This window comes from Mauremys mutica, chromosome 2 (assembly GCF_020497125.1).
Source record: "Mauremys mutica isolate MM-2020 ecotype Southern chromosome 2, ASM2049712v1, whole genome shotgun sequence".
Taxonomy (NCBI): Eukaryota; Metazoa; Chordata; order Testudines; family Geoemydidae; genus Mauremys; species Mauremys mutica.
This window is the reverse complement of record NC_059073.1, coordinates 81,997,413-82,019,461: the sequence shown is the minus strand read 5'-3', so window position 1 is coordinate 82,019,461 and position 22,049 is coordinate 81,997,413. Positions and strand designations below refer to the sequence as shown.

Here is a 22,049-nt window from a genome sequence, read left to right as displayed (position 1 = left end):
AATTGTAGGGCTTGAAATGCATTGCAGTGCTAAGAACCTGATAGCGAAATGAAGTCAATTACTTCTGTTTGTTTCATTGTCTGAGCAGAGAGAAATGCAAAAGAAACTGAGCACAAATAGTTACAGATCAGATGAATTTGTAAAATTCTTTCACTGTTAATCTAAAGTGGTGATAATAATAGAGCAATATTTGCTTATAAAACTTTTTTTAAGTTGCCATCTTATGTGTAGGGGCTAGAGGGCTAGTGCTTGAGTCTTTATGAAATAGCTGTGACTTTGCTGCTATAGAAAGAATAAGCTACTTTTGTCCCTGCGCACAACTCCCACTATTTTACTGCTGTCAGGTAGAGGGATCTCTATTATATATGAGTATCAGTAAAGTAAATAAGCTTCAGAATCGAATTTCAGTGAAGGACACGGGTTTTGTATTAAAGAAGCCACAACGAAAATATACAACCTTTCAGTTCACTTATCAAAGTGCTTGCAGATCCAGTTTCCAGGGAGTGCAACAATAATACTTGTAGCAAAGAAAGCTAACCTATATAAAACATACCCCCTTCTTACAGAAATAACTTAGATCTTCCCAGAATTTATGCTTTCACTGATATAATTCTAGAATCTGTTCTTATAATACTTGGCACTAATTCCTGGAGAATCCTTTTGCAGCTGTTCTGAAACTTAATATCCAGTCAAACATAGTGAAAGTTGTAATCAGTTCCTTATAGAGCTGAATAAAGCTGTGTATTTAATTATTTCTGATGGAAAAAGAATAAAGATACTATCATAATATAATGAAATAAGTATTGCCTAGCTTTAGGCGCTATCCATAGTTAAACTATTTTTTAAAAAAACCTGGTTTTTACTTAAATTGCACCAGGAACTGCCCAACCAGGGTACTACAACCCTGAAAAAAAGTCCAGGACAACTATAACCCCATTCAGCCAATTTGATCGAAAGCCCAATTGCTAATTTTTTTATTAGCAGTGAATCATGTTCTCCCAAAGGGTTCATTCTATTATCAGGCAAAGATCTGACTTAAGTACTAAATCCAGTGAACACCTGCACCACTCATGAAAGCAGTTGTGTATCTGTGTACAGCGATACACAGAGGCACTTAGGTCCAAATCTATTGTGTGCATGAGACTTCACAGAAATGTACCTGCCTACCTAGTATAGACATAGTACAGAGCAAAGACCTCAAAACCTAGGGGATAAAAGCGAACTGGCAGAACTGGGTTAGAGGGAATGTGAGGATTGCTATCCGTTTGTCCTGCATATTGTAGTACTTTGGCTGCTGGTAATTTGTCAAATATTGAGCTAATACATATTTTTCAATGGCAACCCTCGAACTCCTTGTCAGTAAGCTTGTCTGTTTCAGCCTGGAGTCTGTCAGTGCCACTGTACTCTACAGTGCTTAATGCAAAACTTGGCATTTGTGAGTTCTCAGTAATATAATCTGTCATTCCCATTTTTTCTTGATTTTTTTAAAATAACTTTTGCAAAGGCATTTAGGCAGAATAAAGGCTTTCTGCAGTGGATTTACAGTGTGGGGTTGTAGCTTGTTCCATTAGAGATGAAGTAATAGCATATTTTACTGTATTACTCTTTTTAGAACAGTTTCCTCTTAAAGTAGAACTTCAGAGTTATGAACACCTCAGGAATGGAGGTTGCTCGTAACGCTGAACAAAACGTGGTTCTTTCAAAAGTTTACAACTGAACATTGACTTAATACAGCTTTGAAACTTTACTATGCAGAAGAAAAATGCTCCTTTCCCTTTATTTTTTAATAGTTTACGTTTAACACAGTATTTGCTTTTTTAGTCTCTGCTGCTGCCTAATTGAATACTTCTGGTCCTATGAGGTGTGTGGTTGACTGGTCAGTTAGTAACTGAGGTTCTACTGTATATAAATTCTCACTTCACATCTTATGAAATGAACATAGCATAATAACTGAAACATGCACTTCATTGTTAATTGCATATAGGCTGATCTATGCTACGAAACTTTTCTTTGTTTGAATGCTGTCAAGAAGTGAGTTGGCTGACTTGCCAACCATGACTTTGCAGCCAGTACAGACCAGGCTTAATCATGTAGATGAAACCCTGAGAACTTCATCACAACTAGCTAACACAATGCTGAATAAAACTTGATTTGGTGAGAAGTACTCAGCAGAATGTGAATTGGCATAATCTAAAGCAGTTCTTAACATTCATGTTCAAATGCAGTAGACTTTTGTATGGATACAAGCTATTTCCAGTTTGTCTTATCTCATTTATTTCAGCTGTTACCTTTTTTAAATTAGTTTAGAAAGAGATCACAAAAAAAGTGTAAAGTATGCCATCACTCTTAAATGAGTAACGTACAAAAGTGTCTTCATTGCTAACCTGTTTTACTGTTCAGTACGGATAGCAACACTGGCTAGGACAATGGTTCATTCTCAAATCAGTCATGGTGGATGGGCGTTGCTGCATAAACTTTAGCCTACAGATGTGGGCTCAAGCATAGGAAAACATGGGATTTTTTTTTAAATGTTATGTGTTCCATACATTGGAAAGTCAGAAAATTCTTAACTCATTTTTAAAGATGTAACTAATTATCCAAAAAACCTTAACTTTACCCTATCCACCCACAGTGCATCTGGCATGTAGGCTAGCTACACTTTTTCAGCTCAGGTCTTCAAGAAGTCCACAGCTGTAGTGTCTCTAATCTCAGTATAATGTAACTTTGACTTGTACAAGTTTTACGGAGCTTTTTAAAACTATATGGACTGAAAGATGGGAGTGTCTTCCTGTAGCTATTAATATTAGATTCACTTTGTTTTAAGAATTATGGCAGAGTTTAATCAATGAAGAAAACTGTTTAGGTCTTTTGGATCATAAGACCATAAGAATGGCCAAACTGGGGCAGACCAAAGGGCCATCTAGCCCAGTATCTTGTCTTCCAACAGTAGCAATGCCAGGTGCCCCAGAGGGAATGAACAGAACAGGTAGTCAAGTGATCCATCTCCTGTCACCCATCCCTGCCCATCCTGGCTAATAGCCATTGATGGACGTATCTTCTATGAATTTATCTAGTTCATTTTTTAAACCCTGTTCCACAGGGTGATTGTGTTGTGTGGAAAAAATACTTCCTTTTGTTTGTTTTAAACCTGCTGCCTATTAATTTCATTTAGTGGCCCCTACTTCTTGTGTAATGAGAGAGTAAATAACACTTCCTTGTTTACTTTCTCCACATCAGTCATGATTTTATAGACCTCTATCATATCCCCCCTTAGTTGTCTATCTTCCAAGCTGAAAAGTCCCAGTCTTATTAATCTCTCCTCATACAGCAACCATTCCATACCCCTAATAAATGTTGTTTTCTGAACCTTTTCCTATATATGTATAATATATATAATTTTTTTTTGAGATGGAACGACCATATCTGCACGCAGTATTCAAGATGTGGGCATACCATGGATTTATATAGAGGCAATAAGATATTTTCTGTCTTATCTACCCCTTAATGATTCCCAACATTCTGTTTGCTTTTTTGACTGCTGCTGCTGCACATTGGATGTTTTCAGAGAACTATCCACAATGACTCCAAGTTCTTTCTTGAGTGGTAACAGCTAATTTAGACCCCATCATTTTATATGTGTAGTTAGGATTATGTTTTCCAATGTGCATTACTTTGCATTTATCAACATCAAAATTTACAACCATTTTGTTGCCCAGTCACCCAGTTTTGAGAGATCCTTTTGTAGCTCTTGCAGTCTGCCTGGGACTTAACTGTTGCAATTTTGTATCATCTGCAAATTTTGCCACCTCACTCTTTACCCGTTTTTCCAGATCATTTATGAATATATTGAATAGGGCTGGGCCCAGTACAGACCTCTGGGGGACACCACTAGTTACTTCTCTCCACTGTGAACACTGGCCATTTATTCCTTCCTTTTGTTTCCTATCTTTTAACCTGTTGCCGATCCATGAGAGAATCTTCCCGCTCATCCCATGACTGCTTACTTTGCTTAAGAGCCTTTGGTGAGGGACCTTGTCAAAGGCTTTCTGAAAATCTAAATACTCTACATCCACTGGATCCCCCCTTGTTCACATGCTTGTTGACCCTCTCAAAGAATTCTAGTAGATTAGTGAGGCATGATTTTCCTTTACAAAAACCATGTTGACTGTTCCCCAAGAAATTATGTTCATCTATGTGGCTGACTTTTCTATAGTTTCAAGCAGTTTGCCTGGTACTGAAGTCAGGCTTACCAGCCTGTAATTGCTTAGGTCACCTCTGGAGCCCTTTTTAAAAATTGGCGTCATATTAGTTATATTCCAGTCATTTGGTACAGAAGCTGATTTAAATGATAGGTTACAGATTACAGCTAGTAGTCCTGCAATTTCACATTGAGTTCCTTCACAACTCTTGGCTGAATACTATCTGGTCCTGGTGACTTATTACTGTTTTATTTTATCAATTTGTTCCAAAACCACCTCTAATGACACCTCAGTCTGGGACACCTGGGACAGTTCCTCAAATTTGTCACCTTTAAAAAAAAAAAAAAAAAAGGGCTCAGGTTTGGGAATCTCCCTCGCATTCTCAACGGTGAAGACTGATGCAAAGAATTAATTTAGTTTCTCTACAATGGCCTTATCATTCTTGAGTGCTCCTTTAGCATCCTAATTGTCCAGTGGCCCAACTGGTTCTTTAGCAGGCTTCCTGCTTCTGAGGTACTTAAAACAATTTTGCTATTACTTTTTGAGTCCTTGGTTAGCTGTACTTCAAATTCTTTTTGGTCTTCCTAATTATATTTTTACAATTAATTTGCCAGAGTTTATGCTCCTTTCTATTTTTTAGCCTCTGAAACCTCAAGCAGAGAAGAGCAACAAAAATGATTAAAGGTCTAGAAAATATGACCTATGAGGCAAGATTGAAAAAATTGGGTTTGTTTAGTCTGTAGAAGAGAAGACATAAGTTTTCAAGTACATAAAAGGTTATTACAAGGAAGAGGGAGAAAAATTGTTCTTCGTAACCTCTGAGGATAGGACAAGAAGCAATGGGCTTAAATTGCAGCAAAGGCGGTTTAGGTTGGACATTAGGAAAAACTTCTTAACTGTTAGAGTGGGTAAGCACTGGAATAAATTGCCTAGGGTTGTGGAATCTCCATCATTGGGGATTTTTAAGCAGGGCTTTGGAGCAGAGCCTGGAGCTGGAGCGCGAAGCAGCTCCAGAGCAGTGGAGCTGCAGGTTTTTGCCAGGAGCGGAGCCGGAGCTCCAAAGCCCTTTTTTAAGAGCAGGTTGGACAAACCTGTCAGGGATGGTCTAGATAATACTTAATCCTGCCTTGAGTGCAGGGGACTGGATTAGATGACCTCTTGAGATCCCTTCCAGTTCTGAGAGTCTATGATTGTAACCACCAAAAGGTGAAAAGTAGCCAGACATCTCAATTTGTTAGCATAATCCTCTTATTAACAGTTAGGGATTATTTATACTTAATTTGCAAATTACTCTCCACTATGCTTACAATATACTAGCATAATTAAAGCAATAACCTCCCCTAGTATGGGTGCAGTTGTACAATAGTGCTTATACCTCTGTAGCCTCCTCCCTCCCCCCAGCTCCCTCATCTGAAAAAAGCTATAATGTATAAGGCGCCTTTATACAGATGCAATTGCATCGACACTAGTGCTTTTGCCAGTGTAACAATGTTGGCAAAAAATAAAACCCCTAAGTATCCTAAGTAATGGCAGTAAGACTTAAGTGTAGACCAGGCTTTAGACTTTCACAATGAGCAAGGCTATGCCTTATGATGGGAGGCAAAGCAAATAAACATAAGAGACTAAATATACTAGTTGAAGACAGAAATCATATTGAAATATTAAATCTTATTATATGGTAATCATTCTAACAAATAATAGTAATGCCCCCTTGTATGCTAGTTGCACATGCCACTTAAGTGAATGCTTTACATCTTTTGGGTTTTTTTAAAGGAAAAATGATTTGCAAGTAGAATAGAGCAAAAACTTGAATACTTTTTTAACTAAATGATGAAGCTCACTTATGTGAGATAGTGGAAGCATATATTAAAATGTGCATAATTAGGTGATCCCTTAGAAAGAGAAACTTCCACTGGCTGCTTTCTTTGAAGTTCTCATTAAAAGTTTGAGACATTTACTAAGATGATTTATCAGAATTTAATTTAGGAAATCTGAACCAAATACACCAGCCAACAAAGCAGATAATGCATTATTCAGACTTAAAATTCAATGTGTAACTCTAGTAATAAGTAAGGTAAGTCTTTTGTCTGCTAATTTTGGGGAATAAAGAATAGTAGGGCTATTCCCTTCCAGTATGAAGTTAACACTTTATTGGATCCCAAAATTTTATAAATGATTAGAATGTGCCATAAATGACATTTCATATGTGAACAATACTGGAATTGGACTGAATGGGCATATTTCACTACAGGAAGTGTAAAACTGAATATGGGTGACTCTCCACGTGAATCTTAAACTGTCAGAATTTTGCTTCTGTATAAGATATTTAATGGAATAAACACAATGCCATGAATAAGCTGCTATTTTTTGAAACAAAGATCAAAAGCAGTGTAATTATATTATTCTCATTGTGAAACATGGACTGCAGCCTAGTTACTAAATGAAAGGTAACTAATTAAAAGGAAACTTTAATTAATTGAATATCAGATGGGCTTTATTCCATGGGGGGAAGCAGTGGATAACTTCTGACTATTGCACATTATATGCTAGTAACTATTGCATTATGCATGGTTTTGTTTTATTATTTTGACAGCAGTTGTATGTAATTATGAATAACAAATTTATTGTCTTGCTCATGAAACGAGATTAACTTTGAAAAATCAGTTGAAAAGTAATGTAGTTCTTAAACTTGAAAAAGGTATTCACAGTATTATGATTGCTGCTGTCTTTCTCTTTTTCTAGAAAAGTATGCTTGCCTTACGGCAGCTAATGCCCAATGCCCAAAGTTTTATCCAGCAGTGTATTCAGCAGCAGGCTACAACCCAAGCAGCTGTTTCTACCTGTATCTCTGCAGCACCAACTTCCTCCACAGTCATGACCACCTCAGCTCTGGCGACAACCTCTCTTCAGCCCATAAAACCGGTCCCTTCTTCTGCAGTGATCACAGCCTCTCAAACTGTAAAACCAGTCCCCTCCTCAACGGTGGCAGCAGCAGCAGCCTCCCTCCAGACTGTGAAACCAGTGACAGCCCCTCTTCAACTTGCAAATCCGGTCCCCAAGTCTGCAGTGGCAACAACCTCTCTCCAGGCTGTTAAACCAATCTTTGCATCTGCAGTGGCGACCACGACGACAACCCCTCTTCAGCCTATGAAATCAGTCATTGGGACACCGATCAGTATTAAAATTACGCAGCCCAACTCTATTGTGGCACAGTCAGTCCATGCTCAACAGGCAGTTAAAGTGAAACAGCTGGTAAGATTAAACTTCTCTGCCTTTGTCTTCAGATCTAAGATTGTGCTTTTTGATCTAAAGTAGTATAAATGTTTAGATAAGTGTATTCTGCCAAGAGTTAATGGGCTATTCCAGGTTTCCTTGAGACATTGTTCTGTTATGCTTGATAAATTAAATATATTGTCTCTGAGTATTATGGTTTGCAGCTGTTTTAACATGTAAGGGAGAGCAAGTGTAGTGATGAAGACACCTTACTACTAATTAATGTTCTAGTTCACAAATCTGGGTGTTGTCAAGTAGTTGTAGTGAACATGAATTTTATTCTGAGCTGAGTGTTTGTTTTGGGATCTGATCTTGCAAGGTATGCTAATTGCCCCAACAGGATTTGAGGCGGGTCTCAGCTCCTGACTTCTAATGCCGTCACGGTTATTCCATAGCAAAAAGAGGGAGATTTTTTTCTTTAGCAGGAAAAAGAAAAAAGCCAAGTGTCGGTATAGCTGAATGCCCTAATAGGTGTTCTACCGAAAATTTCAATCCTTAGGCAGAGAGACAGTCTAAAGGTGAGGGAGTCCTGTCTCCATGTTAAAGATTCTGTCCCGGGTTTTTCCTAGAAGTATTGATACTGTGGATTGCAGTGTGGATTCCTGTTCACTGCAGACCGAACTGAAATCAGCAAACTAAACTCATGTAGAAGTACATGGTGCTTTCAGAGCTAAGTGGCTAAACTATTTTAGTAAGCTCCTGTCTCTTCGTTTTTTTAATATTATAAAAGAAACTCAACTAATTATTAAAATGACCAAAGAATAATATTTAAAGAGAAAAATTCTCTTTATCTCTGAGTTTCTTGTCCAGCCCTGGGTCTTCAACAGTGCGTGTGTTGGGTTTTTTGGTTATTTTTAGAGCAAGGTACATAAACTATCCAGAGTGATATCATTTAAGGAGACGCTCCCAATATTAACTTTTTCTCAAGAATCTTAACTAAGGAGAAGCCTAAGAAAAATGCATCACAGGTACCCTAAATACAGGGGCATTTTGAGGTCAATTTGGCTAATTGTTTAGGGCACTCACCTGAGATATGAGAGACCCAGGTTCAGTTCCTCCCTCTGCTTGGTGTGGCGCTGGGATTTGAACTTGTCTCCCTCCCTTCTTGGTGAAAGTCCTGACCACGGGGCTACAATGTATTTGGAAGGGGCGGGGACTGTCTCTATCTCTCCTGTTGAAATTGTTCCACTACTTATGTGCTAAATATTTATTGTATCAAGGAGTTGAACTTGGGTGTCCTACTTCCCAGGTGAGTGCCTTAACCAGTGTATAGTTATTATTCATTCTCTCTTAATTCATTCATTTCATTATTGTAACATCCATATGAGGAGACATTATCCCTGTTTTAATTATTTGGGGTAGGTGGGGGGCGCAGAGGGCCCTCAACCCCAAGGTTAAACTATTTTCCCACTCATCAGGGAGTCAAGTTACATCCAGCGCAAACTTCGAGTTCCTGGTTGTGCCTAGTGCTCAGACCTCTAGACTCTGGCTATTTCAAAGGTCTGGCCCTTCCTGAGAGAGGTGAACGGGTGAAGTCAGCCTGTTGCTTTTTAACTTGACCATTTGAATAGCTTCTGCTATGGGGCTAAGCTGTTTAGCCGGGGAGCAGGACCAGGCCTCCCCTGCATGGATAAAATGAAATTCCCCAAAAATAAGTTATGAAAAATAAACAATTTCACAGGGCTCTGTTTATATCCTGGTTTTATAGCCCGCTTTATCAACCTCTGCACTGCTGCTGGCTGCCATTCTGCTGACCAAGGCACAAAGGAAAATAGTCCCTTTAGCATGTGCAAGGTCCTGAAAAACATGGAGATTCAGCTTCTTACACAGCTAGTGTATTTTTGCACTCCTTCCAGCAGGGTCTCCTTTCTGAAGTTTCTCAGTAACACTACTTAATTGGCTAGCAGGGTTGTTACCCATTCTTCCTCTCCACCTCATACATCCCAGCACTTCCAGCCCTGAGAGCAGGAGACAGTGTATAGAGCTGTCATTCTACTGCCAGCACATCCTTTATACTTCTGGTCGGGAGCAGAGGAAGTGCCTTAAAAGTGGGGGGAGGGGGACCTAGGTGCCTGAACCGTGGCTCTGCCTCCACCTTCGTGCCTCCTCTTCCCCTGAGGGCCCGCCTCCTGCTTGCTCCTCTCTGCCCCCTCCACGCATTGCTCGCCCTTATGGCCAGTAAAAAGTGGAAGAGCCATGGCCTCCTGGCCCCTGCCCTGTTCTAGGACCTCTGCATCTGGTCAATTGATCCATTCTCTTCTGGTTCTTCTGCCATATCCCGCTCTTTACATCCGTTCTTTTAGATGCAACACTACCCTTCTGATTAACAGGCTTTTTCTGAAGGAAAGGCTTTATCTCCTCTTTTGTCCTGTTATCCACCACTCCTTATATGCCAGGTTGGTAGGGCTTGAGAACCCACTCTTCCATCTGAGCTCCAATGTCCACCTTGCGATTTTTAGTGCACCAGCTCTGGCTCTGCTAGCATGAGTCAGTCTGCCTCTGCTGGGACACTCGCTCCCAGCTGCAGTGTGGACGTACCGTCTGTGTCTTGGTGAAAAAAATCTTACAATTTGTACTTGGTTGTTGTCTTTTTTTTTTTTTTTTTAAATCACTTCTATTCCATATCATCTGCAAAGATCTAGATTAGAAGTTACAAGCCAGGTTCCATTGGCAAGGAAAGCTACATTCACAGAGTAACTAATAAAACTTTTGCTTGCTTATGTCAAACTTCATTATCTGCTCTGAGTGAGAGGAAACAAAGTGATGCGTCTGGAAAACGTTTGAATGTGGCTTTGAAAAGTAAAGTCTCACATAGGTGCTGTTGTTAATGTAGCATCGAAATCACGCTAACCGGGTTTTATTTAAATACCTGTCTAACAAAAATGCCCCTGAAAAGAGAACCAAAACAATCTATTTGAACATAAGAATTGCCATACTGGGTCAGACCATTTGGTACAGCACAACTCTCCTTTTCCGTTGTTGCAGCACTCCCAAGAGTGCATGCAATGAAAGTGTTGCCGGATAGTACTTGTCAGTCACAGCGGAAGTATGGACTTGAGGGGTCCTCAAATGTACAAAAAATATGTATTAAAAACTAGTTTATGCAGGAAAAAACCCATAGTTTTTAGATATCTGTACTAACGCTTTTGTAGATGCATATAGTCTTCAGCTATCTATATATAAAGACAATTTAAGAACTAGTTATGAAACGCATTGTCTGTGAATTAAAAAATGCTGGCTTTCTTTTGAATCGTGTGTGATAGTTTGAATCCATATAACAAGTTCAATCTATTGATAGCCCTTAATGCCAGTTTCATTAATCAAAGAGTTAAGGCCTTTAGTGCAATGAATTATATGGTATTAGGAAACTGTTCTGATACAGCCATTGGAAATAGGCAACATGACTAGGGGTGAGATGTCTGTTGTCCAAACAGTTTTAACACTCCAAACAAGTCAGTGTTGCTAACTACAAATTTGAACAACTGGTAGGTTTACTTTTCTTGTCAAGAGAAAAAGTATATTTGTAGTTTCATGAGCATAATGTATTTCTTAAAGTGAAATCTAGACATGCATGCATGTCCCCGAGCAGTTTTGGTTGAATGAGCATGTTGATAGGATTCATGTCTCTCTATATTTAGCTCTTTCCATGTTTGATATTGGATATACTGTTTCCAGGTAGTCCAGCAGCCATCAGGAGGCATTGTTAAACAAGTGGCCACGCTTCCACAAACAGCAACGCTGACTCTCCAGAAACCTGGCGAAAAAAGGATGCCATTGAACACACTAATTCAGACTAACCAGTTTCCTGCAGGTAGGGTTGAACTTCTATATTTTTGCGGGTTTTTGTTTTGTGTTAAACAGGGAGGTGGGAAAATGCTTCGTCATAACATTAGATATTAGAATGACACTGAAGGGACAAAGGAAATAATGTATTCAAACCAGTCAATTATGGTAAAATTATATGGGTGTCTTTCGAAGTTGCTTGGAACTGTATACTCAGAGCCTTGGGAGTACTCTGTCCATCACCTTGCCTGTTGAGAAAACATTTCACTTAAAAGATAAGTAGTTTTACTATTTTGAGTACTCTAAGTATGCTCATTCCAGCAAATTGATGCTGCTTCTATAAACTCTCTTTTTGGTGCTTCATGATATTAAGTGAGACTTCTACTGGTACAAGTTAAATTAACGTATAATTTAGTAAATTTTGGGTTCAGTTTTGTCTCAGCTAGCTCATTCCCGCACTGGGATATGTGACCCTATGTAGGTTAGCAATAAGATGGTGAAACACTATTTCATTAAGAGGGGGAAGAAAATATTAATTTGTTATCCTTGCAGAATATGTAGAATGTAGTACTTTTGAGTGTCTGGTTTCCAAATGGATATAATTGGTTCTTCAGCCTGCAACAAAGACTTTTGTTTAGAATATGTACTGAATAAGCAGTCATCTTTCTTGGATTTTGTTTTTCATTGTGGCATGTTGCTGTTTTTTTTAGGTTCCTTTCTGAAACAAATTACACTGCCAGGAAACAAAATTCTGTCGCTTCAAGCATCTCCTGTTCAGAAAAATAAAATAAAAGAGAATGGAACAACAACCTTCAGGTAAAAATAAACAAAGTCGGAAGTTTGTGTGGCTGTAGGAAACAAGACTTCAACAAAAGGAACAGACAGCAGTATAGATACAGAGAATGATGCCTCAATAAATAATTTAGAGATTTCTGATGGATCTCTTAATGATGGGGTGGGGGAAGAACCTAAAAACATTGACCTGAAAATTTGAGAAACTTGGATTAATTATATGGGAATTGTACTGTTGGGTCTGGGTTTTTGTCAGCATTCTATTTATCACAGTGTTGGCCTGATAACTTTGTGTTTTAATGATGATGCTTTTATAGTGAGGAGGCATGTCAATGCTTTGCCCTATGAGATGAGCATTAAGTAGCTCGCACTGTTATCTTTTATTAGATAGTTGGGGTTAAACTAAAAATGACCTCTGCTCAGTCCAAACAGCCAGATACCATTGAACTGTAATTTGGGCTGTACTGGTAACCTCCCAATACATCTGGGAGCTTTTAAGGAATCTCTTATTACCTCCTCTTAGATATTTGCTCCTTTTAGGTAGAGGTAAAAGTCTCCTGCTAAAGTTCTGACTGTAGTGGCTAGCAAAATACCTGGCCCTTTAGGTCACTAGAATTCTTAAAGATTTTAGTCCCAGTAACTCATTAAATTTCAGAACTACACCTCTACCTCGATTCTTGGGAGCCAAAAAATCTTACCGTGTAATAGGTGAAACCGCGTTATGTCAAACTTGCTTTGATCCACCAGAGTGTGCAGCCCCACCCCCTGGAGTGCTGCTTTACTGTGCTATATCCAAATTCGCGTTATATCAGGTCGCGTTATACAAAATCAGTTTTCCTCTTGAAAATCAGTGTTGGAACAGAAGTGGAGATGGAGACTACAAAAACAGTTCCACTTCCGACTTAAATCAGACTTGAACCTAGGGGCTGCAGAGGGCTTCCTTTGCTGCCATTCCTGCCCTCTCGATTTTTGCAGGTGCAAAGTGCTGGGGGGAGCCTGTGGGTCCTGGCTGCAGAGCAGAGACCCATGGCTAGGACTCTCCTCTGCCCTGCTGGGGTCCCGCAGCCTTGCCTGCATCTTGTGCCTGCAGGGATCAGATGTCACCAGCTTGGTGGCAGTGCAGGAACAGCCCTGCTCCCTCCTTCCCTCCCTCCCATGACAGCAAGTCTTCAGGGGGCTCCTCACACTGCCATGAGAGCCATTCAATGTCAGGGTGGCCTCCCCCATGGCCGAGGATCTCTGCTCTATTATCCGAACACCTTCCTTGTTCCGCATGCTGGGATTCAGATAATGTGGGGGTTTAGATAATAGGATTTCAGAAAATCATGAGCATACAGTATATGCCAATGACCCCTGTTTTTACAATAGATGCTATGGAACAATTGAGTGCCCTGGAACTACTGCGCACACTTTTCAAGAAAACACCTGAGAAATATTTCTTTAACAATTGAAATCATCTCCAATTCTAATGTTGGCACTTCCCTTTTCTTTTTCCTGTTACTTTTATCATCCCTGCACTAAAAAGCTCTTACAGAAGTGAAAAATATATATATATATAATGGCTCTACATATATTTATAACTATATTAACCGTAGACCACTGCAGAAATAGACAGACCTCCCCAAATACTTATGTGAAAAGATGGGCCTTGACACTTGTCTGAAAGGCTAACAAATTTGGGCCCTATCAGACAAAGGGTAGGAGCAAGAAACCACTGTTGAGGGGCCTTCACAGAATGCATTGCTGACAGCTGTTTGCATCTGTTGGTGGTCTCACTCTGACCTCTGAGTGCTGGTAGAATTCTTGCTCACTCTCCAGGTTGATAAGCTTGGTAGAGAGAAAGAAGCAGTCTCACCTTGGTAGGATTTAAAGGCCATATGCTTATTTTGATTAGTAGCCCAGGGTCAATATAATATAGGATAGATTTAAGTGTTTCTTTCTAGCCGCCTTGTCTCCCTTCAGTAAAATGGAGTAAATAAAAGATTGAATAAGAGGAAAACAGGCATAGTCAAACACCAGAGGGTGCCAGAGACTCACTTTTTGTCTAATATATTCAAGTTCACACAGTGAAGTACATCTACATTGCATGACTTTCATTCCCATTTAACAAATGTTGTGAGAATCTCAACTTCAAGTAGAGATAAGCAGAGAGCAGCGTGTATGTGCAATTTTTTTTGCCAATGTACTGGTAGACTGATAACATCTTTAGCCATGTACTTCTGACTGGTAAAAGGGCTATTTCTCAGGGATTCAACACAATACCTAGTTTAAGAGCGTTAAGAGAAATTACTGTGGAAAAATATTGCTTTTTTTAATATATAGAGTTGTCATGCAAGTTTTCCAGTATGACCATTATATGGAATAACTTGAAAATACTTCAGGGTGATAGCCAGAATCTAACTTCTGTTAGCTATATTGTGAGAGTGCCTTTAACTTTCAACTGGAGTTCATTACATAGTGCCCTACTTGAAATAAATTAATTGAATGTATCATAGAAACTAGTAATTGGCAGGGCTATTTAGAGAAATGGCTACATTAGTAGAGCTACGCTACATGAGGAAAAGCATGTTATAATTTAGCCACATGTTCTGTCAGTCCCTTACTTGAGTACTAAACTACAAGTTAGGTGAGAGAGAGTCATTTGGACTAAGTATTATGAAATGCTACCAGAGATGCAAGTTTTTCTTTAAAACCCATCCTTGAAGGATCTAAGCACCAAATTTCAGCATGAACTTCTGTTAAGTCCTCTGGTGGCTTAGTGTGTATCCTGTATTAATATGTACACTGACTACATAACCCCCTTTACAGGCTGGCCCATGGTAGTAGCTGTAATTATACCACAGTGGGATCACAGCAGCCAAAGATTCTGTGGTCATTAGGAAGAGGGGAATTGGAGTGTACTTGTGAAGATCAATTAGCACTCAATTACCAGGCATTGAAGGCTTAATTTGCACATTTCCTGAAAGATTAAGAATTCTATTCTGCTAATACATTATGAATACACTCTTGAAATTGCTCAACAGCTACTGGTGAGTAGAGGGAGGAAACATCAGTGGTGACTTTAGTTTTAAATCATCACTAGTCACTAACTGTTCTGATAATCCTGGGCTTTAGCCCTTTTCTTAATACATTGAATTGGAGTACAAGTCTGTCAGCTACTTAAGAATAAATTAAACAGGTTTGAGTATCAGTTAGCCTCCTTTTCCCTAAACAAATTATGTAGAAACAGCCTAGCTGGAAAAGTAGATAAATGAAAAGGGACAGAAGCTGCACTGAATACTGAAGATACAGTAGAACCTCAGAGTTACGAACACCAGAGTTATGAACTGACCAGTCAGCCACAGACCTCATTTGGAATCCAAAGTATGCAATCAGGCAGCAGCAGAGACCAAGCAAATACAGTACAGTACCATGTTAAATGTAAACTAAAAAAAGGGGAAGTTTAAAACAAAATTGGAAAAGGTAAAGAGTGTTTCTGTGCTTGTTTTATTTAAATTCAGATAGTTTTAAAAGCAGCATTTTTCTTCTGCATAGTAAAGTTTCAAAGCTGTATTAAATCAAAGTTCAGTTGTAAACTTTTGAAAGAACAATCAGTAACGTTTTGTTAAGCGTTACGAACAACCTCCATTCCAAAGGTGTTCTGTAGTAGACTGTTTGCCCACTGATGCATGGGGATGATTATATACAGGTAGTTTACACTTGTGTATAAAATTGGTCACCAATACAAAAGGCTCTTTCAGGATGTGATGGAAAACAAAATAACAATTGGCTTTCTTGCTGGTAGAGACGAAGATGACATCAATGATGTGACTTCTATGGCTGGGGTCAACCTAAGTGAAGAGAATGCATGCATCTTGGCAACAAATTCTGAAGTGGTTGGTACACTGATCCGATCTTGTGCAGATGAACCGTTTCTCTCCCGAGAGGCTTTGCAAAAGAAGATCTTAGACATAGGTGAGACCAAAGCATCCGTAATTGGCATTCTGGACTCAATGATTGCATTGAACAATTTTCACTCTTTTAAAAAAAATGAAATAGGAATGTATTGTAATCTCATGCTAAGTTGTTAAAACTCTATTTAGTCTGGAAAACAAGACAGCTATACTTATTTATTTGAACTTCCAATCAGGAAATCTGTCCTAAACATTTTTGGGTGGGTCTTAAAAATAAGCTTTGTAGGATAACCCAAAGAGAAAATGCTCCAACAGCAGCAAAGGCATGAACAGAAGCTGTGAACCTTTTTAATTATGATTGTGAACTGTAATAGGTACTGCACAGTATCTGTTACCCACAGACATATTGGAACGGGATGTTGGTTAGTCAGCTTTCTACTGATGCAGATCCGTAACGTAGGAAAGTATGAATAATTGCCTTCCTTCCCCCAACCCAGTGACAGCTCTCAAGCTTTGAAATCTCACTATTAAATATGTACTTCTTACACAAGTGTTACAGATTATGCTCATATGATCAGAAGTAAACCCATACTAGCTTATACACAGGACACAGATCTGTTTAGTAGGAAGGTGACATTCCAACATACTCCTATTTCAGTGTCTTCAGGGCCCTTGATAATCTTGAAAGCTGTTTCAGGAGTAGCAATCTTGTTGGCATGCATTGATGATAAAAACTAGTGTTTTCCCTTGACACCTCTTCTTCAGACCATTTTTGCTTCAACGCCTGCAGGAACTCAGCTCACATTTTAAAGAGCTGGGCTGAAGGCAGTTGGGGCAAGACTATGTTATGTATTTTTATTTATGTATTTATGAATAATATTGGGAGCATATACCAAGAGTGCATATATTTAAAAACTTGATTGTGTCTCTCCCCCAACCTCAGGCTATGTCTACAGTACAGCCGGGATCAACTCTCTGAGATCGATCCATCTGCGGTTGATTTAGTGGGTTTAGTGAAGACCCGCCAAATCGACAGCAGATCGCTCTCCAGTTGACCCCCGTACTCTATCCCTGACGGGAAGAGTAAGGTAAGTCAACGGGAGAGTTCCTCCTGTTGACCCCCCACAGTGTAGACCCGCAGTAACTCAACCGAAGGTACGTTGACTCTAGCTACGTTATTCACATAGCCGGAGTTGCATAGTGTAGGTTGACTTACCGCGGTAATCTAGATATAGCCTAAGTGTTAGATTGTTTGCTGCAGAGAACACACATTTGTACAGCACCTAGCAGAATGAGATCCTAATCCTGAAATTTTGTTGAAGAATTGCCACTTTTAGGTCTGTTATTGACTGACCGGAGAGATTGAAGTGTTCTTCTATTGGTTTTTGAATGTTATGATTCCTGATGTCAGATTTTTGTCCATTTATTCTTTTGCGTAGAGACTGTCCGGTTTGGCCAATGTATATGGCAGAGGGGCATTGCTGTCACATGATGGTATATATCACATTAGTAGATGTGCAGGTGAACGAGCCCTGGATGGTGTGGCTGATGTGGTTAGGTCCTATGATGGTGTCCCTTGAATAGATATGTGGATAGAGTTGGCACCGGGGTTTGTAGCAGGGCTTGGTTCCTGGGTTGATGTTTTTGTTGTGTGGTGTGCAGTTGCTGGTGAGTATTTGTTTCAGGTCGGGGGGCTGTCTGTAGGCGAAGACTGGCCTGTGTCCCAAGGTCTGTGAGAGTGAGGGATCGTCCTTCAGGTTAGGTTGGACACAAATCTGACATCCGGAATCATAACATTCAGAAACCAGTAGGAGAACACTTCAGTCTCTCTGATCACTCAATAACAGACCTAAAAGTGGCAATTCTTCAACAAAAAAACTTAAACAGATTCCAACATGAAACTGCAGAACAGGAATTAATTTGCAAACTGGATACCATCAGATTAGGCCTGAACAAAGACTGGGAGTGGTTGGGTCATTACAAAACCTAAACTTAATTTCCCCATTACTAATTTCTCCCTACTGTTACTCACCTTCTTGTCAACTGTCTCTAATGGACCACTCTTACCACTTCAGAAGTTATTTTTCCTCCTGTGGTATCCTGCTGTTAATTGATTTAATTTGTTACTGACCTCACACTTGGTAAAGCAACCCCCATCCTTTCATGTATTTATACCTGCTCCTGTATTTTTCACTTCATGCATCTGATGAAGTGGGCTCTAGCCCATGGAAGCTTATGCCCAAATAAACGTTAGTCTCTAAGGTACCACAAGGACTCTTCATAGTTTTTACTGATATCAGCGTTGGTTATCAGTAGCTAAACTGTGCTGTCTATTTAAAAAGAAGTCAGGGTTGTCCAAGTACCTATGTGTAGATGTGCAGACATGTTGATTGTGTCAACCACAGGAATACTTCTCTTTGGCTATCCGCGACTGTGAAAGTTGCAGAAGTAACACTTAGCATTGGGTGTATGGCCCAAGCAGCTTTGCTCAAAGCTGTCTTCCTTTTTGATATCAGCTGTTGAAATATGGAGAGAGGCGGTAGGGCTCATCAGGGAACAGGGAGAGGAGTGGCAACCCAAGAGAACAGGTCAGAGGTGATGGCATTATGACCCCAATTGGACTAGATATATATTTCCCAAGTTACCACCTAGGGAATCCTAGATTAATTTGGTATATACTGTTTGGTCAGAGGTAGATGAGAAGAGGCTCTTACGCCTGGAGTACATTGCAAAAAACATCATTGAAATAAATGTCATGAGTTGTTAACAAGCAGTGTCTAACAGGGCAAAATGTAATTCTCTATTTTTTTTAATTACTGAAATTAACAGAATATGGCACTAATTTCTACAGCTACTATTTCTCCCCCCTGAACATAAGGCTTGATTTGTGTTCTTATTAACTTTGTCCTATAAATGACCTTGCAAGGAGAATGATTCTAGAGGCTAAGTGAAACAATGTCTATATTTTCTGAAGCTCCAGGCTAAGTTTTATTAATGTAATGTCTAAGATCTTTGAAGTTGTGACTTTACCAGGAAAATCATAATCTCCAAACCTTTATTCGTAATGGGTATGACTTCCAGGGGGAACAGAATACCTGCTGTGCTAATTATTTCAATTATCAACTACTCCTAAAACACGTAATGGATTTTCTCTGCTTCCACAGGTAAAAGGCATGACATTATGGAACCTAACTCTGATGTTGTGAACTTGATCTCCCATGCTACACAGGAGAGATTACGAGGGCTCCTAGAAAAACTGACTATAATTGCTCAGCATCGAATGACAACCTATAAGGTAAAAGAAATTATTAAGCAAGTTTTGCATTAAAGTTTCTCTTCTGCAGCCTTAAAGGCAAGCTTTCTCTCCATATAAACACACACATGCTATATGTAAGTTTTTAATCTGGCCCAAGACTATTTTTCAGGCTTGCTACTGTTAATGGTGGCTTACAATTAATCCTGATGTTTCCCTTTTGACATCTTTGCTATGTGCACCAAAAGTTAAAATACGGATAAACAAAGGAAAAAACCCTAATTCAAACATTTCATGGAAATGGTAATTTTAATTCAAGGACCTTTCTCATGGCACTTTACCATTGTACCATTTCTAAAAACGAAATGCTTTTCACATGGCTAGTTAGTCTGTATTGACTTCAGTGACGCTAACACTTGCACAGCCGTAAAGCAGGGTTGAATTGCCTGTAGAACTTTCATTACTGGTAGTGATGCATGAGCTTGAAAGAACAGAGCTTGGCTTTCTGATCTCAGCTTGTTTGAGGGGCTGACAGTAACTTGCAAATTGAACTTACTGTGTATACTCGATCATAAGCTGGTTTGTTTATAAGCCGACCTCCCCAAGATGTATAAGTAAAAATGCAAAATTTTTATAACCCGTTCATAAGCCAACCTTATAATTCAGGGGTCAGCAAACTTTGGCTCCCCGGCCATCAGGATAAGCCACTGGGGGAGTCGAGATGATTTGTTTACCTCGAGCATCCAGAGGCATGGAGGGAAACCTAAGTAGAGAGTGTCCCGGCATGCCAGCTGCTTACCCTGAAGGTCTGGGACAGCAACTGGTGGGGAAATTTTTTGAGGGGGAAAAGCTGGGAGTCAGGTGAGTAACCCCTGTGACCACCCCCCACATGACCTCTCCCCTAGTCTGGGACACCCACACTCTCCCCATCCCATCCCTTCCCACCTTATCTGGGGAGGGCCAGGGGAGGATGTCTCTGACCTGGCCGCAGCATGTTGCGGCGGGCTGGGCTGGGCGGCGCGGCGGGCTGGGCGGCGCGGCTGCAGCCTGCCAGCCCCGGAGCTGCAGCTGTTTCGGAGGCTGGAGGGAGAGCAGCGTGGCCAGAAGTGGGGAGAGACTGGCCTTGCCTCTTCTCTTCTGTCCCTGCTGGCTGTGCTGCCTCTCCTTGGTCCCTCTGTTGGGGGGAGGGGCTGTCCCTCCTCTCCGTCTCCATTCATAAGCTGACCCCCTTCTCTGGTGCTTCCCTTTTTTACTAAAAAAAAATTCGGCTTATGAATTAGTATATATGGTACTTCATAAGGAAGTAATTGAAAGACCACAAACGTGGATCCTCTAGTACTATTTTTAGACACATTTCAGATTAAAACCACTGAAAACACCCTTGCACTGCTAGGATCCTGCCACTTATGTAGTTGCCGAATTGTTTACAAATGAAGCTGCATGTGGGAAGAAAGTTAATAACTAGTGAAACTATCAGGAGTGTGCCCAGGTGTACCACGCCTTTGAGACCCCTTGCTTTGAGACCCCAGCCAATCATAGCACAGCAAGCTCAGCTGAAAGGAACTGCAAGGTTTGAGCTAGTCATTCTTGGTTGGTACCAGAGGAGTAAGGAGGAGTTCTTCTTTGAGTGATTACTCATATGTATTCCACAGTAGGTGTGCATGCTCGCCATATGCACCGGTGTCAGTTTTTCCCTTAGCAGTACCCATACAGGGGAGCGCTGCTGCGACCCCTAGAGTGGTGCCTCTATATCGCGCTATAAGGGGAGCTGCACACTCCCCCCACCCTCAGTTCCTTCTTGCCGCCGGTGAAGGTAGTCGGAACGTCTTGCTCCAGCCTTGCTGCAGTTTCTCTAATTGACCTTAGTGGTACAGTTACTCTTACTAGTTTTTTCAGTAGTTAGAGTGGGCTCGGGGCATGCCCCGTGTCCCAGGCTTCAAGTTGTGCGACTCTTGTCGTCGTTCTATGCCCAGAAGTGATCTGCACGCTGGTGCCTCCGCTGCTTGGACGAAACTCACGTGAATGAGCGCTGCAAGATCTGCAGGTCATTCAAGTCGCAGACTAAGAAAGAGAGGAATGTCAGCCTTCGCGTTCTCCTGATGGAATCTGTGCTGGGCCCTACCCTGGCACGCCGAGCGCACTTGGTGCCCGGCACCGCATCTTCAGTGCATAGCGAAGTCCCCTCCACTAGCTGGCACCGCTCCCCTTCCAAGAAGCAAGGGAAGACTTCCATCTCACAGTGGCACCGAGAAAAGGAGAGGGGTGAGGCTGGTCCCGAGCCGGGCAGCCCTCGATTTTCCCCCCCCAGGCCCTAGGTCTCCCACTCGTGTTGAGCAGAGCAGCCCGGTTCCGTCCGCGCATGCCTCCCCTGCGGAGAGGATGCCGTCAACGCCGGAGGCTGCTCAGGCCACGCGAGACACCTTGAGCTTACCGATACCAGTGCATTGCCAGTGTCGGTCCCGAGGCAAGCCGCCGCTGGGCACTCATCAGACCTCCCCGGCACGGCGCAGCTCCTGCACTGAGAGCCACTCCTTACCTCGTTCGACGTGGTCTTCTCGCAGCTTATGCCAGCCCTCTACACCAGTCAGGTTGACCAGCTCACCGCTCGAATGGGAGTCTTGAGGCCCCTCCACGCCGTGCAGCAATGGGTGCAGGCACCGTGATAGGCTCTGCTGGCGCTCTTCCTCGCATCGCAGCTACCGGAGCCAGTCCCGACGCCATCGATGTTGATGCTCCTACTCGAGTTCCCGCTTTGCCAGGCATCACACTCAGGACTCCTCTTGCAATTCACTGGCACTGGAACATCATTGCTCCTGGTGCCGGGACGAGTACAGGAGCAGCACTTTGATGGGTACC

At 41.1% G+C, this 22,049-nt stretch overlaps 1 protein-coding gene across 2 annotated transcripts in view; it reads left to right on the top strand.

The window, feature by feature from the left end:
* TAF4B (TATA-box binding protein associated factor 4b) overlaps positions 1-22,049 on the top strand; it is a 113,560-nt gene that overhangs the window by 32,289 nt on the left and 59,222 nt on the right. For both annotated transcript variants that reach the window (XM_045008293.1, XM_045008294.1), the window contains exons 7-11: positions 6,942-7,451; positions 11,148-11,283; positions 11,966-12,071; positions 15,832-16,001; positions 19,105-19,235. In XM_045008293.1, the coding sequence (XP_044864228.1) occupies positions 6,942-7,451; positions 11,148-11,283; positions 11,966-12,071; positions 15,832-16,001; positions 19,105-19,235 (1,053 nt within the window). The remainder of the gene's footprint in view (positions 1-6,941; positions 7,452-11,147; positions 11,284-11,965; positions 12,072-15,831; positions 16,002-19,104; positions 19,236-22,049) is intronic.